We start from the raw sequence: 15,945 nt of genomic DNA, 5'->3' as shown, positions 1-15,945 counted from the left end.
GAGGGGTTGGTATTTGGCCGTTTGTCCCCTGGGCTGGGATGCAAAGCAATAGGGTGCAAAAGTTTGTGGTGCAGGGGGAAGGAGGACAAGGACCGTCAGGAGACTAGCCCTGGTCCCATCCAAGGGAGGTCCCCAGACCCTCTCGCCCGCCCTGGGGCTCCTGCCGTGGAGTAGGCAGCCTGCCTGGGGGACAGGGGTGCGAAGCCAAACTTTGGGAGCAACCCGGCCACCAGCCCTAACGCTGGAGGCAGAAGCTCAGGGAAAATCCCAAGCCCATCGGGGGCCAAAAGGACAAATCCCAAGGCCCGAATCAGGAGCAGAATCTTCCCGGGGCTGTGCTGGGAGGGGATGAGTATTGCTCACTCTCTGTGCTTTGGGACATGGTGAGGCACCACATCCTCCCCCCGCCCACGCAACCGCCGGCCCTGGGGAAAGCCGGCCCCGGCTGCTCCCCCATAAAAGCAGCCCAGCATCCCGGACCCCAGCAGAGAGCAGCTCTGCCCCGGTGCCACCGGGCAGCCCTCCTGCAGCCCAGCATGATGCAGGCAGCCGGGGTGGTCTGCACCCTCCTCCTCCTCGCCACGCTGTGCTGCCAGGGCCTGGCTCAGAGTGAGCACTGCCGCCTGCTCCATCCCTGCGGGCTGGGGGACGGGGACAGCCCCTGGAGCCATGGGGACGGGTTGGCTTCGTGCACGGGGTGCAAGGGGGACTCCCCCCAAAGAGCCGCCGTGCCCAGGGTGGGAGGGCTGAGATGGTGGGGGGGTGTGTCTTGCAGCTAAGCTGAGCTTGCGCTGTCCCCCCAGGAGCCCCAGCTGTGCCGGACAAGTGCTGCTTCAACTTCCAGACAAGAAGGATCAAGAGAAACAACGTCGTCGCCTGCTACCCCACCAGCCCCGAGTGCCCGCACCAGGCTGTGATGTAAGTACCCTAAACAGAGCCCTGGGGGTAAAAGCCTCTCTAGACCCTGCCAGACCCCATGCCTTGCTTTGGTGGGTCCAATCCTGATCCTCTGTGCCTTTGAGCCCCTCGGAAGCTCAGTGCCAGGGTCCCCATACCACCACCCTGCTAACCCCGTCTTCTCTGCTCCAGCTTCAGGGTGAGGAGTGGAAAGGAGATCTGTGCCCAGGCGAGCAGGGCTTGGGTGAAGAGGTACCAGCAGAGCTTCCAAGTCAGCTCCTTCTCCATCCCCAGCTAGCGGGGCGGCTGGAGGCAGCGCCGAGAGTCCCCTCCGTGGGGGACGGGACACCGCGAAGGTGCCCCCTTTGCAGAGGTGGCTGCGGGGACACGACGTTCGGACATAGCAGCTCGTGGGGGACGTGCTCCCCACCACGCTGCCACGACCCACCCTCACCACCTCCCCGAAGGCAAATGGCCTTTGCCATCCCCAGCATCCCACCGGGACGGGGTGTGCCAACCCCACGGGGCGCCGGGGTCCAGACCCGCCGCCGGCCCCCGTGCTCTCAGTCCTGCTTCGTGTGCTTTGCGTTTGTACCCCTCGCAGGCAGCCGCAGCGCGTCAGCGAGGCTGCGCTCACCGGCCTGGCAGCAGCAGAGGGGTTAAGGGGGAGCAGCTCCGCGGTTATTTTTTGTACAACACACTGAACAGAATTAAACGTGATCTCACGCACGCAAACATCTGGCGGTGGAAGTCTCTTGGGAGCAGGCAGATCCTGCTGCCGGCTTCCTACCCGGGTGTTGAGCCACATCTGTAAGTGCTGAGGTCAGTAAGGAGCCGGGAAGAGCCGAAGCCCCAAGCGTGTCGCCACGAGGGGGTCGGGGGAGTGTGTGGGGCTGAACCATGTCCATGTGGGCTTTGGGGAAGCCACCAGTGAGAGGGGCAAGAGGCAGGCACAGCCCGTGAGGAGAGGGCTTCCCGTGCTGCTCGTCAGCCATCCTAATGAGTGGAGACCCCCGGCCCAAATTCCATCAGAGCTGCCCCTCAGGGATGCCTGGTCGGGCCCCACGGACAGCCCACGCTCCTGCGACGCCACGGCGGGCACAGCCACGGTGACAAGCGCCGCGATGGGCACAGCCACTGCGACGGGCAGCCGGCGCTGGGTCTGGGGGGGCCGGGGTGAGCCAGGCCACCCCTGCGCCGCTCACCCTGCGGCAAAGCTGTAGAGAGGCATCGCAGCCTGGCTGACGGCGGCGGGGAGGGGGGGGTGAAAATAAACTCCCCCAGGGCTTTGGCAAGCGCGAGCATCATCCTGTGTGGTTTGCTGGCGGCAAAAACCAAACCCAAAATAGACTGCCGGCCGCGGCGCATCACCGGGGGCACAGAGCTGCCGGCTGCTCGCCACAATTTCCAGCAGCCCCCAGGTACCGCAGGGGCCGGAGGGGCCAGGAGAAGGAATTTCCATTCCCCGGTTGCCTTTTATCAATATCTTTGGGTGGTTCTTTCCCCGGGGAGAGTCCAAAGCTGTCATGGAAAGCCTGGCTGGGGGCTACACCACGCCGAGGTGCAGGCAGGAGAGGCAGATAGCTCTTGGTGTCCCCGAGCCAGCAAGAGCTGCTGGCACTGACAGAGCCCCAGGTTGGACATGAAGGTCTTCTCCTTGGCCCTGCTCACCCTGCTGCTGGCGGCGTTCTGGACTGGAAGCCAGGGCATCTCCTGTGAGTACTGACACGGAGCCTTTGCCACGGGTGTCCCAGTGCCGTCCCTGGCTCCTCCGGCTGCCAGGGTTTGGGAGGGTCAGGAAGGGCAATGAGAGCTTCAACTCCTGCTTCTGCCGGGGGCTTGGGGGGCTGAGGGGCATCACCAGCTGAGCAAGGACTGTCCCAGTCCTGTTCAAAAGGAGCAAAAATAGGCTTGGGGGTGGCTTCCTCCCCGGCACCCTTGGGGCAGCACCCACACCCCTCGTGGGTGGGAGACGACCAACCCCTCTCCCCTGCTCTCAGTCCGCAGCCCCTATGGCGCGTGCTGCTACAAGGAGATGTTCATCCAGCAGAAAATCCCGGCCTTCCTCATCAGGAGCAACTAGAAGATATCCTCCCACTGGTCCCGCAGAGCTGTGCGGTGAGTACCCACGGCCTCCACCCAGCCTTCCTCCCTGGAACCCCGCTCCTTACCCTCGCTCGCCCACCTTCCCTACCAGTCGTTCTGCCTTCGGGGATCTGCCAAAAGAAGCCGCCCCCAAAGGGTACTGTGAGTGGGGGTGCCCTGCCCTGGCTCTTTGCACACACACCTCCCTCCTTGACGCTTTGTCCCAAATAGCCCCAAAATCCCCCATTTCAGCTGCCAGCCAGGAAAAAGGGAAGGAAGCCAAGGTTTCAGAGATTACTAAAAATCAGCACTTTTGGGGGATGCTGCAGGCATCCCCAGGCTGGCAGGGGAACCCCGGGGCACAGCCCGATCCCACATCCCCCCAGCTAACACAGCCCCTCTCTCCCCCACAGCGTGGAGCTGCTGAAGGGGAAGAAGTTCTGTGTGGACCCGGAGGAGGGCTGGTTCCGGCGGTACCGGCAGCAGAAGGACCCGACCAGCGCCTCCACGTGAAGCTGCCTTCCACACAAGCTCCATCCATTTGCGTCCCGCAATTATCTGTACGTTCTCATCTCGTTAAGTTACGGAGCCGGCTCCGTCCGCTCCCCTGCCGTCACCCCCTCCGCACTACCGTACGTCCCTCGACGGGTTTAATTAAAACACCTCGTGCTGACCTGCAGCTGGAGTGAGACGACATGATTCCTGCGCGAGAAAAGAGGGGTCACGTCGGGGCTCGGCATCCCCGCGGGGAGCCAGGAACAGCCCAGGAGCCCCTGGGAGGGCAGGGAATCCCGAAGGGCTGGGGCTGAAGACCCAGCTCCCCCCAGGACGAAGCAGCCCCTGCCCGGGCCGCTGCCCGCCCGGTGGGATGGGACGAGGCAGGGATAAAGGCAGGCGCAGGCTGGCAAGGGGAGAAAGGTTGGGCGAGGGGGCAGGTGGTTTGGTTTTTTCCCAGATGGATCAAGGGCTTAGACAGGGGTGGCCGCAGAAGGAGGGATGCTTGGAGGTTTAGCGCTGTCCTTCAGCCCCGGCCAGACCCCAAGATGGGCACCCGTGGGGTTGACCCTCCGCGTGCCGGCGGGCTCCAGGTCCCCAGGAATCACGTCATCTTGTGGGAAAATCCTCTGGCGGCTCCTGGAGCCCATCCACCCCGCTGCTGTGGCAATGGGGATGGCAAAGGGAGGGTATCAGGCCACAACGGGCCAGTCACTCATGTCAATAAATTCCCTAACAACAAGAGTTTGGAAACGCAGGTGCTTGCAGAAGGTTTCCAGCGAGCGCACGGAAGCTGGAGCAGCCTTCACCCGCCTGGCTCCCATCAGGCTCTGGCCACGGAGCTTCGGAGCTTCGGCTGTATCCCTGCCGTGACCGGTGGAGCAGGGTGAGAAGCAGGGTCTGGGGCTAAAGTGGGGATAAGCTGGGGTTTGACGCCGGGCCGTGGATTTCTGCCAGCAATAGCGGCGGTGGCCGGGGGTGTCCATGGTACGGCATCGGAGCTGGGCCGGGCTGTCCGTCCGCAGAGCAGCTCCGCAGCCCCCCGACACAGCGATGCTGCTGGGGCTGTCGCAAAGCAAATCCCTGCCTGCAGCTCGCTGGTCTTGGCGTCCCCAAGCCGGCAGCCGAGAAGCGTCGGGGCTCTGGCCGCGCAGCTCGGTGCCGCAGCCCGACTCGTGGCCGGTGGGGTCCTTGCGGCAGCGGCAGGGTCGGTGTCGTGGGGGTTTGGGCTCCGGCCAGTCCCCGCCGGGCACCCACATGGAATCTGAAAGTCGCAGCCCCGTGGCCAGCGCTTCCCCTTCTGCGGTTTCCTTGCCTTCTCCAGCTCAGCAAAACTGGGCGATCCTGACATAATTTCCCCACTATGATGTACTCATTTTTTCTTTCCTTGAAACCCTGCGCCCGCCCAGCGGCTGCGGATAAAAGGAGGGCACCACCACGGGGGCCGAGCAGCGTGCAGAGGAGAGCCTTGCAGCCCCCGCAGCTCCAGCCCCGCTCGCACATCCCTCGGCCCCCGCGGCACCATGAAGGTCCCTGCAGCCGCCCTGCTCGCTCTGCTGCTCGTGGCCACCAGCTCCCCGTCCGAGGCCCATCTCGGTGAGTCTGGCGTCACCGCGTCCTCCCCGGGGCTGGGTGTGCCGTCGCTCCACGGGAGCTGCCGGGGCAGCCAGAGAGCCCCATCCCCGTCAGCGGGGACCCTCGTGGCTGCAGAAGGGCTGGGAGCAGGAGAGCGCCGCCAACGCTGGGACTGGGGCTTGGGGCCAAGGGTCTCTTGGGGGGCCCCCGCCAGGGAATGTGACACAAGGCGGGGACGGCAGATGGCAAATCCCGGGGCAACCCCAAGGGCCATGGGAGCCAGAGCCTGTACTGGAGCCTGGGGTCTCACCAGGGCTGTCTGTCCCTCTCTCTGCCCTCACAGACGGTGTCCCCACCACCTGCTGCTTCAGCTACGTGCAACGCCCCGTCCCGCGCGGCCTCGTCGCCTCTGCCTACAGCACCAGCAGCAGCTGCACGCAGCCGGGCGTCATGTGAGTACCCACCGCCGCCGGGGCAGCGCCGCGAGGGTGGCCGGGAGGGGGCCGGGGACAGCCGGGGCGCTGCCGGCGGGACCCAGCGCAGGCAGCCCGCTGCCCCGGCCCAGCGCTCCTACACGGCTTTTCTCCCGGCAGCCTGGTCACCAAGAAGAAGAAGGAGCTGTGCGCAGAGCCCCGGGCACCCTGGGTGCAGGCGCATCTAAAGCACTTCCAGACCCTGAAGAACTGACCCTTCCCCGCGCCACCCGCCATTCCCCCGGCGGGCTCGGCTGCCGGCCCCGGGCACGCGAGACGGTGCTTGAACTGCAGCCTTCTTCAACGGGGAAATGGCTTCTATTTAACTTATTTAAGTTAAACTAAGTATTTTTTGCTAAGAAAAGGGAAAATACAAAAATAATTTAAAGGATATTAAAGTAATAATTTAAAGCAAATAGAACGGAAACTACATGAATGTGCCTGTTAAGGAAGAGTCAGGAGTTTTGATGCCTAAATAAAGTGTTTGTGCTATCTACCCCTTTGGGTGTCTGTCAAGTCCCCGCTGGAGCCCCGAGGCAGGAGAAGGGACCCGTGGGGACCCCCTTGCCCTCCCCATGCCCTGCGTTGGCTGCTCCCCCCTGGGCAGGGCGGCCTCGGCCCCATGGCAGCTGCCGTGGTGCTTCCCCCTCCCCAGCCGTGGTTCAGCTCTGATGCTACCCACCATGTCCCCACGGGGTGACACCAGCACCTCACCCGGGGCTGCCAGTGCTGCCTCTTGTTCGGGGAACGGCCTGGCGGCATCCGCAGTGCTGCCAGGAGAGTCGGGGCCCCCGCGGAGGCCCTTGCCCTGCAGTGCTCAGGCACAGCGGCAAACCCACGTGTGACATCCCAGCTTTTATTAGTGAGGATCTGCAGGTTTCTGCGATGGAGGCTGGGAGGGCAGTTGCGTGTCACGTTGTCCTGCGAGGATCCTGGCCTCCTCTTGCTCAGCCCACGCACTAGGAGCCGGGCGCCGTGTGAGCGTCCCTGCGCCGGCGGGGCTGGCGTCTGGCCGGGCTGCATCCGTGGGCACTGCAAGGGGCAGGGAGATGAGGAGCACAACCAGCCCACGCAATGCTCTCTCCCTCCCCAGATCACAGCCCGGTGCCAAGCCACAGGTCCCAGATGCAGGAAAGGTAATGACGGGTCCTGGGGATGTTTGTGATGCGGCTCTGCACATGTGGGATCCTATTTGTGGCTGTACATGCGTGCGGTGCCGGGTCACAAACACCCTGCACTGCTAAATACCCCTGTGCAACCACCCCCGGCTCAGCGGCGCTGAGCACCAGGACGGGCTGCGACTGCACCAACGTTCCCACGCCCAGCCACGTCCTTTCACTGCAGCCACTTGCGGTGATGGCGCCGAGGTCGAGGCGCCGCAAGACGCCGCGGTCCCCCCCTGTTGTGCATGAAGTGGCCCCCACACTGTGGGAAGGTGCTGTGGCCTCTCCCTCATCCTGCTCCTGGCATTACCCCCGCGGGCACAGTGCTGGGGGTGACGGTGCCACCGTCCCCCGGCAGTGTGCGGCCTGTGCCAGCGGCAAGACTGTGACCCCGAAGTGGTTGGGCCGCTGCGCTCTCAGGATGGGCTCCGCGTCCATGAGAACTGCCTGGTGAGCCCCTGGGCTCGACACCCCCCGCTCCCCGACAGCGCCCGCTCCCCCGGCAGCCGCTGGCACACTTTCCCCTCTCGCAGTACCACGCCAGCGGGCTGAGGCAGAGAGGGGCCCATGGAGAGGGCTTCTATGGCTTCCTCCTCCCCGACATCCGACAGGAGCTGGAGCGGGTGGCACAGAAGGTGAGGCTGGGGGCACATGTCCATCCCCACCATGGTCCACATGCCCCATGTCCGGTGCCGCAGAGGCCAGTAGCCCCCAAGGATTGCTCTGGCAGTTGCCTGAGCGCAACCCCCCAGACCCTCCCTGACCCAGAAAGGCCCGTTTTGGCAGAATTTAGGGGTTTGGAGAGGGTAGGTGGCTTTATCGGTGGTCTGGTGTCACCAGCCAGGTGGCACATCAAAAAGTGGTGGGGCTGTGCTGGGTGAGGGCGAAGCGGGCTCCCCGGCAGTGTGCGGCGCTGACGCCATCCACCTCCGTGCTGTCCCTAGAAGTGCTGCATCTGCCATCTGCGGGGCGCCTCGGTTACCTGCCGGGGCCGGCGCTGCCGCCGAATCTTCCACTTCCCCTGCGGGAGAGAGCGTGGCTGCGTCTCTCAGTTCTTCGGGGAGTTCAGGTGAGAGTAGCCACCCCACGGGGCTGGGACCAGGGCCGAGGCAGAGGAGGGTTGAGGCTGACCTGTCTCCTCCATCCCTGAGGTCTTTCTGCTGGAAGCACCGGCCGGTGCAGCGGGTGCGGGCGGTGCGGCAGGACCAGACCCCGTGCCTCATCTGCCAGGAGGCGGTGGCGGGGCGGCCCTGCTACGGCACCCTGGTCTGTCCCGCGTGCGCCAGCGCCTGGTTCCACCGCCGCTGCATCCAGGTAGGCGGCATCGTCGTCGCCCCTGACGTGGTCACCCCTGCTGTCACCCTGTTGCCCAGCTCCCGGGCTGGGAGCGGGACCCCACCGCTGCTGTTGATGCCACCTCTGCCCCAGAGCCAGGCGCTGCGCTCTGCCCTGCACCACTTCCGCTGCCCGCTCTGCCAGGACATGGCAACCTTCCAGGCAGAGATGTTTCGCCTGGGCATCAAAATCCCCGATAGGTCGGTGCCCTCGCCTCTCCCTCCCTGCCCCTCCGCGATGCTCCAGCCGGTCCCCTCCTGCCTCCCCGGGGGCCGGCGGGATGTCCCGCAGGCCCGCGGGGCTGAGCGCTCCCCAGCTCACACAGGGATGCTGCCTGGGAGGAGGACGGGGCCTTCGCTGACCACTACCAGCGGCACAGCTCCTGCGACGCGGGGCAGTGCCTGTGCCCGGCAGGACGGGAGCAGGCGGAGGAGAACGGGTGAGTGCTGGCAGCCCTGGTCCCTGCAGCCCCAGCAAGGAGACGATTCCTTCGTCTCCTCCTTTGGGCAGGGGCGGAGGTTCCCTGGCATGCCGAGACGGGCATGGCACGGGGGGCATGTGCCGGCAGCTCAGCCCCGGCAGCCTGCGGGGGAGCGGGGTGGAGGTGGGCTCCGCTCGGGGCCTGTGGTGGCAGCAGGTGCCGTTGCTCCCCCAGGCCTTGGAGGCTTCTGCTCTGCAGCTCTTGTGGCTCCCGCGGGACCCACCAGCGCTGCTCCGCCGTGGGAGAGGATGCCGACACCTGGGAGTGCAGCGACTGCTGCAGTGGCATGGGCACCGGTGAGGGTGCAGCTGGGGGGACAGGGTCGCAGGCTGTGATCTGGGGAGGGAGAGAGCATTGCGTGGGCTGGTTGTGCTCCTCATTTCCCTGCCCCTTGCAGTGCCCACGGATGCAGCCGGGCCAGACGCCAGCCCTGCCGGCGCAGGGACGCTCACACGGCGCCCGGCTCCTAGTGCGTGGGCTGAGCAAGAGGAGGCCAGGATCCTCGCAGGACAACGTGACACGCAACTGCCCTCCCAGCCTCCATCGCAGAAACCTGCAGATCCTCACTAATAAAAGCTGGGATGTCACACGTGGGTTTGCCGCTGTGCCTGAGCACTGCAGGGCAAGGGCCTCCGCGGGGGCCCCGACTCTCCTGGCAGCACTGCGGATGCCGCCAGGCCGTTCCCCGAACAAGAGGCAGCACTGGCAGCCCCGGGTGAGGTGCTGGTGTCACCCCGTGGGGACATGGTGGGTGGCATCAGAGCTGAACCACGGCTGGGGAGGGGGAAGCACCACGGCAGCTGCCATGGGGCCGAGGCCGCCCTGCCCAGGGGGGAGCAGCCAACGCAGGGCATGGGGAGGGCAAGGGGGTCCCCACGGGTCCCTTCTCCTGCCTCGGGGCTCCAGCGGGGACTTGACAGACACCCAAAGGGGTAGATAGCACAAACACTTTATTTAGGCATCAAAACTCCTGACTCTTCCTTAACAGGCACATTCATGTAGTTTCCGTTCTATTTGCTTTAAATTATTACTTTAATATCCTTTAAATTATTTTTGTATTTTCCCTTTTCTTAGCAAAAAATACTTAGTTTAACTTAAATAAGTTAAATAGAAGCCATTTCCCCGTTGAAGAAGGCTGCAGTTCAAGCACCGTCTCGCGTGCCCGGGGCCGGCAGCCGAGCCCGCCGGGGGAATGGCGGGTGGCGCGGGGAAGGGTCAGTTCTTCAGGGTCTGGAAGTGCTTTAGATGCGCCTGCACCCAGGGTGCCCGGGGCTCTGCGCACAGCTCCTTCTTCTTCTTGGTGACCAGGCTGCCGGGAGAAAAGCCGTGTAGGAGCGCTGGGCCGGGGCAGCGGGCTGCCTGCGCTGGGTCCCGCCGGCAGCGCCCCGGCTGTCCCCGGCCCCCTCCCGGCCACCCTCGCGGCGCTGCCCCGGCGGCGGTGGGTACTCACATGACGCCCGGCTGCGTGCAGCTGCTGCTGGTGCTGTAGGCAGAGGCGACGAGGCCGCGCGGGACGGGGCGTTGCACGTAGCTGAAGCAGCAGGTGGTGGGGACACCGTCTGTGAGGGCAGAGAGAGGGACAGACAGCCCTGGTGAGACCCCAGGCTCCAGTACAGGCTCTGGCTCCCATGGCCCTTGGGGTTGCCCCGGGATTTGCCATCTGCCGTCCCCGCCTTGTGTCACATTCCCTGGCGGGGGCCCCCCAAGAGACCCTTGGCCCCAAGCCCCAGTCCCAGCGTTGGCGGCGCTCTCCTGCTCCCAGCCCTTCTGCAGCCACGAGGGTCCCCGCTGACGGGGATGGGGCTCTCTGGCTGCCCCGGCAGCTCCCGTGGAGCGACGGCACACCCAGCCCCGGGGAGGACGCGGTGACGCCAGACTCACCGAGATGGGCCTCGGACGGGGAGCTGGTGGCCACGAGCAGCAGAGCGAGCAGGGCGGCTGCAGGGACCTTCATGGTGCCGCGGGGGCCGAGGGATGTGCGAGCGGGGCTGGAGCTGCGGGGGCTGCAAGGCTCTCCTCTGCACGCTGCTCGGCCCCCGTGGCGGTGCCCTCCTTTTATCCGCGGCCGCTGGGCGGGCGCAGGGTTTCAAGGAAAGAAAAAATGAGTACATCATAGTGGGGAAATTATGTCAGGATCGCCCAGTTTTGCTGAGCTGGAGAAGGCAAGGAAACCGCAGAAGGGGAAGCGCTGGCCACGGGGCTGCGACTTTCAGATTCCATGTGGGTGCCCGGCGGGGACCGGCCGGAGCCCAAACCCCCACGACACCGACCCTGCCGCTGCCGCAAGGACCCCACCGGCCACGAGTCGGGCTGCGGCACTGAGCTGCGCGGCCAGAGCCCCGACGGCGTCCCCAAGCTGGCAGCCGAGAAGCAAGACCAGCGAGCTGCAGGCAGGGGTTTGCTTTGCGACAGCCCCAGCAGCATTGCTGTGTCGGGGGGCTGCGGAGCTGCTCTGCGGACGGACAGCCCGGCCCAGCTCCGATGCCGTACCATGGACACCCCCAGCCACCGCCGCTATTGCTGGCAGAAATCCACGGCCCGGCGTCAAACCCCAGCTTATCCCCACTTTAGCCCCAGACCCTGCTTCTCACCCTGCTCCACCGGTCACGGCAGGGATACAGCCTCAGCTCCCCTACGATGCATTGCACGTACATCCATCTCCACAGACAGCACCGATTCTTGGTTGGACATGTAGGAAAGGAAGGATCACGAAGGAATGCAGTTGTGTTGAGCTAGAAGTCACTGAGGGTCTCACACTTGTCCCTTTTTGCTGGTAGTAGAGTCAAAAGCAGTATTCTCATGCTGCAAAGGCTGCAGAGACGCGGAGCAGCGGATAGCCCATAGGGCCTGGACTCTGTTGCCCTGCTGTAGCGCTGGAGCAGCGGGCTCAGGCTGCAGCCCAGCCTGCCACCTCCCCTGTCCCCACAGTGAACAGAGGATTTACACCTCTCTAAGGATTTTAATTTTGGCTGCGCTCTGCAGCCTCTTGAGAGTCAAGTTGTTTCAACTACTGCTTGCCCACTTCTTCCCAAGCAGGGTAATTTCATCCAATTTAAGCTCTCTCTACTATCTTAGCCCCAAAAAAGCAAATATGTCCACATCAAGAGATAGGGCACTGAGAGTATGAGCTGGAGGGAGGGAGGATTCTGCTGGTGCCCACTAAGATCAGCTCATTGCAGCCTGGCAGATGAAACCTCGAGGAGATCACAGCATGACTGAAAAAGGGCAGCTCTTGCAACCCCAGAGGGCAAGTCCCTAAGGCCCCCACCAGCGCACACCCAGAAGGAAAGGGCTGTCAAACTTGCTACTTTCTCCTTTTTTCTTTTTTTGCTTTTTCCAGCCTTGCCTGATGCTGCCCGGTGGTGCCACAAAAGGTTTGCTGCTCTCAGCTACCACGCAAAGCCCCGGCCTCCCTCCGCCTGCTTCCTGACCCTTGCTCGGGTGTGACTAATTCCTGCCGCCCTGATTCAAGGGAGAAGTCTAATTCACCGAGACACTGAGCAATTGCTGTGCCCGTCCTCCCATCCGCACCGCGTGGCAGGGGCAATGCTCCCCATTCAGGTGCAGGGATAACCCTCACGGTGACCACAATGGCCTTTTTTGCCCAGACAACCTTCCCCTACCGACAGGTCCCTGTCTGAAGGATGTGTCTGTCTGAGCTAGCACTTGTTTGAGAGGAGGTGTAGGATTAGGAGAAAAGGTGATTATTGTTTCTTTTAGAAAAGATGGGGCAGAGGTGAGAATGGGTATAAATCATCTCACCAGAGACCTTCAGGAGGAGCAAGGCAGTGCTGATCTGGCTTCGAGGCAGACATATGAACAGAAACGACCTCTCCAGCTCCCTTCTCCACCTGCCTCTTTCCACTATTCCTGTTTAAGCCGCTCTGTGCCTGAACATTTACTCACAAATTAATAAATCCTTTGTAGTTAATGGTGACCAGGGTCTTCATCTGGGGCATTTGAGAAGGGCTTGGAGGAGAGGTGATACCTGCTGTAAATGCTCCTGTTTCTCAAATGTCACTGGATACACAAAAGCAGAAGGAAAACACTCAATTCCTCAGAGGACTGAAGATCTGCATGAGTTTTTCTGTTAATGGCATTGCAGAGTTACTAAGAGGTTTCTCCTAATCTCAAAGTATCCTCTTTGTGTGCAGAAGAATCTCCAGTTCGGGTGTCAGCCAGCAGAAGCCTTTTGTTTTTATGAAGCCTTCTGCCTGTAAACCCCCACGTCTCCCACAAAGACCTGCCCCAGATCTCTGCCCTCCAACCACCCCACTCTAGCATCTCTCCTGCCCTCACCAAGCCAGCTTTGCTTTGTCCAACAAGGAGAAGTGTGAGGGGGGACACCAGCATGCAACAGGCTGTTATAACAAAGGCAAGCAGCAGTTGCTCTCTGGGTCAACTGTAGGAACAAGATGCTGAGCTACCCAAACCCCAGGGGGGAATACTTCTGGGGAGAGCTGCCCTGAGGGGTTGAGCTTGGCTTGGGCAGGAGAACCAAGTCACAGGACCCACAGCTGGGGATGTGCAGTGGGCAAACGCTGGCTTGGTGGTAACCCCTTTGCCTGCCCAAGCAGAGAGAAAAGGATTGAGACAGGTAAGAGAATAGGAACAGGAAACAAGAAATGCCAGGACTGTGGTAAGGAATATCCCACACCCAGCAAGTATTAGAAACGGAGATCATTGCACCGACAAGGAGAAGCATGATGATCTATGGGCATTGGCTTTAGCAGTAACCAGAGGAAAGCCTGTCATCTGGTAGGAACCACAGAAAATCTCACAGTTACAAAGATTATTTCTGATGGAAATGTTGAAAATATTTCCTCTTTGCTGCAGAATTAGTTGGCCAAGCTTTCAGTTCTCCATTTAGATGAGGGCCGGATGGGACTTCTTACTGGATGCTGACGAAATACTTTCCATTCTAACTGGAATCAAGGATATTTCAACGAATTGCACAAAATTGCAGCTCAGCAAAAGTAGATAGTTTGTGTTTAAGTGTGTTTAAAGAATTCATTATAAGGAACTGATGTAAAGGGAGAGTGAAGAAATGACTTATGGTTTTATTTCCTCTGCCACAGAAGACCTCTGTAAGCAGATGACTTTCTAATCCAGCAGAGAAACATGAGAGAAATTCAAGGGAAGGGGAGGAACCACAGGAGACCAGAAAACCCAGCTTTACAAACACAAATTTGAAAAACAAAAGAAGGTAAAAGCCCATTAGTTAGGAAGGGGAGCAGGTAGCCAAAGATGCCACCTCTTTTTGGCTTGTCTTCGCATAAACAAAACAAGAAGTTATGGTCAAGTGCTTGCCACAATCAAAATTTAGTGCACATAGGTGAGAAAAGGGAACAAGTAAGTGAGGAAGAGGTAGATAAGGCAGGTGTAATCAAACAAAATGGCCCCAAAAATTCCCCTAACTTTCTCCCAAGCCAGGCTTTTGCCATCTCTGAATCCCTGGTGATTAGCAGGACAAACTCACATGGAGTGGGGGAGGTACCAGAAAGCCAGTGATTAGCGAACAGGACACTAGTCTTGCCTTATCAGATGCTTTATGGCACTGCCTTGCACGTGTCTCCTTAAGAAAACACAGGAATTAAAGTCTAAAACCCACATTACCCCCAGGGGCTGTGAGCACCGTGGGAAGAGCAGAGGGACCATCACTGCTGACCACTGGGCAGGCAGCTGGCAAGGCAGAGAGGGACAAGTCCAGGCACGGTGACATGTGAAGAGCTGCGCTGAGAGAGGAGTCAGAAACAAGCAGGGACAGTGTGGGGTCAAGAGCATGCCCCCAAATTTGCCCAGTACCGGGGTGACTGCTGCTGGTGAGGAACTTGCCGCTTAGGGCCTCGCATTTCAAGAAATAAATGATAGGAGAAAAGCAAGAAAAGAGCAGCAAGAAAGTCCCATGTCCAGACAGGGCAGCCAACGTCGTGGAATTCATTTAGCCTAGAAGAGAAGACGAGGGATGATCTCAGCCATTGCCAGAGGACAGCATCGCTTCTGGTCCCCATGCCAGCAAAGCAAAGCCGAGACACAGCTGCCTCAGTCTGCAGCCGACTTCAGGAAAGCCTCCCCACCTCCGCAGAGTTTACTCGGAGGACAAGTCCCTGCTAGCGGAGAGAAGCAGGCTGTATTTCTGACCGAGTCAGGGCAGAGGGATGCTCTCTGCACCTCTTTCATGGAGGCTGCCAGGCACATGGGGCCCTGCACTTGGCAGCACCAAAGGGATCAGAGCAGCCCTTCTGCCTTCACTGTGCACCAGTGTAAGACAGAAAGAAACCACAGGCAGAAAGAAATTAAAGAAACGGCCAACACCACCATCCCATGTAGTGTAGAGAAAACCACACAGCATTATGCAACATCCATCTGGGAAGTGACAGTCATCATTGATAAAAATTATGCAAAGGGGTCCCGTGGTTGGAGGTTACGGGGAGAACACAGCTCAGCCATCAGTCGCACCCGGCGGTGAGCTGGCACTGACCCTTGTATATATTGTTTTATGAGAGTAATTCAGCATTCAGGGTGGAATTCCTAAACCAGTCCCCACTGATACCTTTTTAATTCAAATTCCTGAATGTCTCTTTGCCCTCAGCGGATCCTGGGTTATGCCCTGCACAAAGGCACACAAACCAGGACAGAGATTTTTCTGTGGTCCTGGATCAAAGCTAGAACTCTTCTCCCCGCAGCCTGAGTGACACTAGACTGAAAGGAGAGTGGTTAAGGGCAAAAATAATCTCTCCCCAGGCAGCAGGTTGCAGCACGCCCGTCTGTGCGCACAGTACAGGAAAACACAAGGGGATTAGTAAAGTCCAACAAAAAAAGAGGGTCCTTTAACACTGCAGGCACACGTGCCTGGCACCCTCCAGCCACCCGACACAGTTCCACCAGACCACGGACACTCAGAGCATGTCTGAGAGCTTAGAGACGAGCCCAGGGGAGTCACCTCACCCAGGGACGGCTGCAGACTCAGCTTCTCTCACCCTCTCTCAGACCTCCTGTATTGACTCCCAGACCCCAGCCTCAAGCACCCATTGCTCCTTAAGGCAAGCAGATACATGTCCTTAAACAAAAGCAGGGAGGAGAAATGCTGCGTAAGCAGAGCAGGCGTCTACGTGAGAAAAGTACCCTGCCTCACCTAAATCTAAACACACCTAAACACTAAATACAAATCAAAATACTTCGTGTGCAGCAAGATTCAGAGCACAAGGCACAGTGAAACACCCAGGCTGCAAGCTCACTTGCCAGCCCACTGGCACCTTCCTGCCACACTGTGAGCCCACCCTTGCTCTGCCCCAGCTCCCCCAAACAGCAGCCACAGCCTCCCCGGGCTCTCACACTGTGCTTGCCCCCCATCCTGATACTCGTCTCCTGTGCCTCATGCTCACAGGGAGGAAAACCCTGGGGCTAATTCTCAGCATGGCTAGTCTTGGTTTTGCAAGGG

General features: G+C 60.7%; 3 protein-coding genes across 3 annotated transcripts; 2 read left to right on the top strand and 1 right to left on the bottom strand.

Annotated features, from left to right (window-relative positions):
• Positions 1 to 536: 536 nt before the first annotated feature.
• On the top strand, positions 537 to 1,195 carry LOC309411730 (C-C motif chemokine 13-like; the record flags this gene model as incomplete). Its single annotated transcript, XM_082008431.1, has 3 exons — positions 537 to 609; positions 804 to 918; positions 1,090 to 1,195. 3 exons carry the CDS (start codon positions 537 to 539, stop codon positions 1,193 to 1,195), a joined length of 294 nt encoding a protein of 97 aa, XP_081864557.1.
• A 5,686-nt stretch (positions 1,196 to 6,881) lies between these two features.
• PHF7 (PHD finger protein 7) lies at positions 6,882 to 8,592 on the top strand (the record flags this gene model as incomplete). Its single annotated transcript, XM_082008747.1, has 7 exons — positions 6,882 to 6,960; positions 7,047 to 7,138; positions 7,222 to 7,323; positions 7,633 to 7,757; positions 7,840 to 8,002; positions 8,117 to 8,223; positions 8,349 to 8,592. 7 exons carry the CDS (start codon positions 6,882 to 6,884, stop codon positions 8,464 to 8,466), a joined length of 786 nt encoding a protein of 261 aa, XP_081864873.1. The 3' UTR covers positions 8,467 to 8,592.
• Positions 8,593 to 9,719: 1,127 nt separating this feature from the next.
• Positions 9,720 to 10,458, bottom strand: LOC309411878 (C-C motif chemokine 3-like; the record flags this gene model as incomplete). The annotated part of the gene is made up of 3 exons (XM_082008634.1): positions 9,720 to 9,813; positions 9,955 to 10,063; positions 10,386 to 10,458. The coding sequence occupies 3 exons, from the start codon at positions 10,456 to 10,458 to the stop codon at positions 9,720 to 9,722; spliced, it is 276 nt and encodes a 91-aa protein (XP_081864760.1).
• Between the last annotated feature and the right edge of the window lie 5,487 nt (positions 10,459 to 15,945).

The sequence above is a fragment of the Phaethon aethereus genome, assembly GCF_964289735.1.
Source record: "Phaethon aethereus genome assembly, chromosome: 19".
Classification (NCBI taxonomy): domain Eukaryota; kingdom Metazoa; phylum Chordata; class Aves; order Phaethontiformes; family Phaethontidae; genus Phaethon; species Phaethon aethereus.
This window is presented reverse-complemented; position numbering and strand designations above follow the sequence as displayed.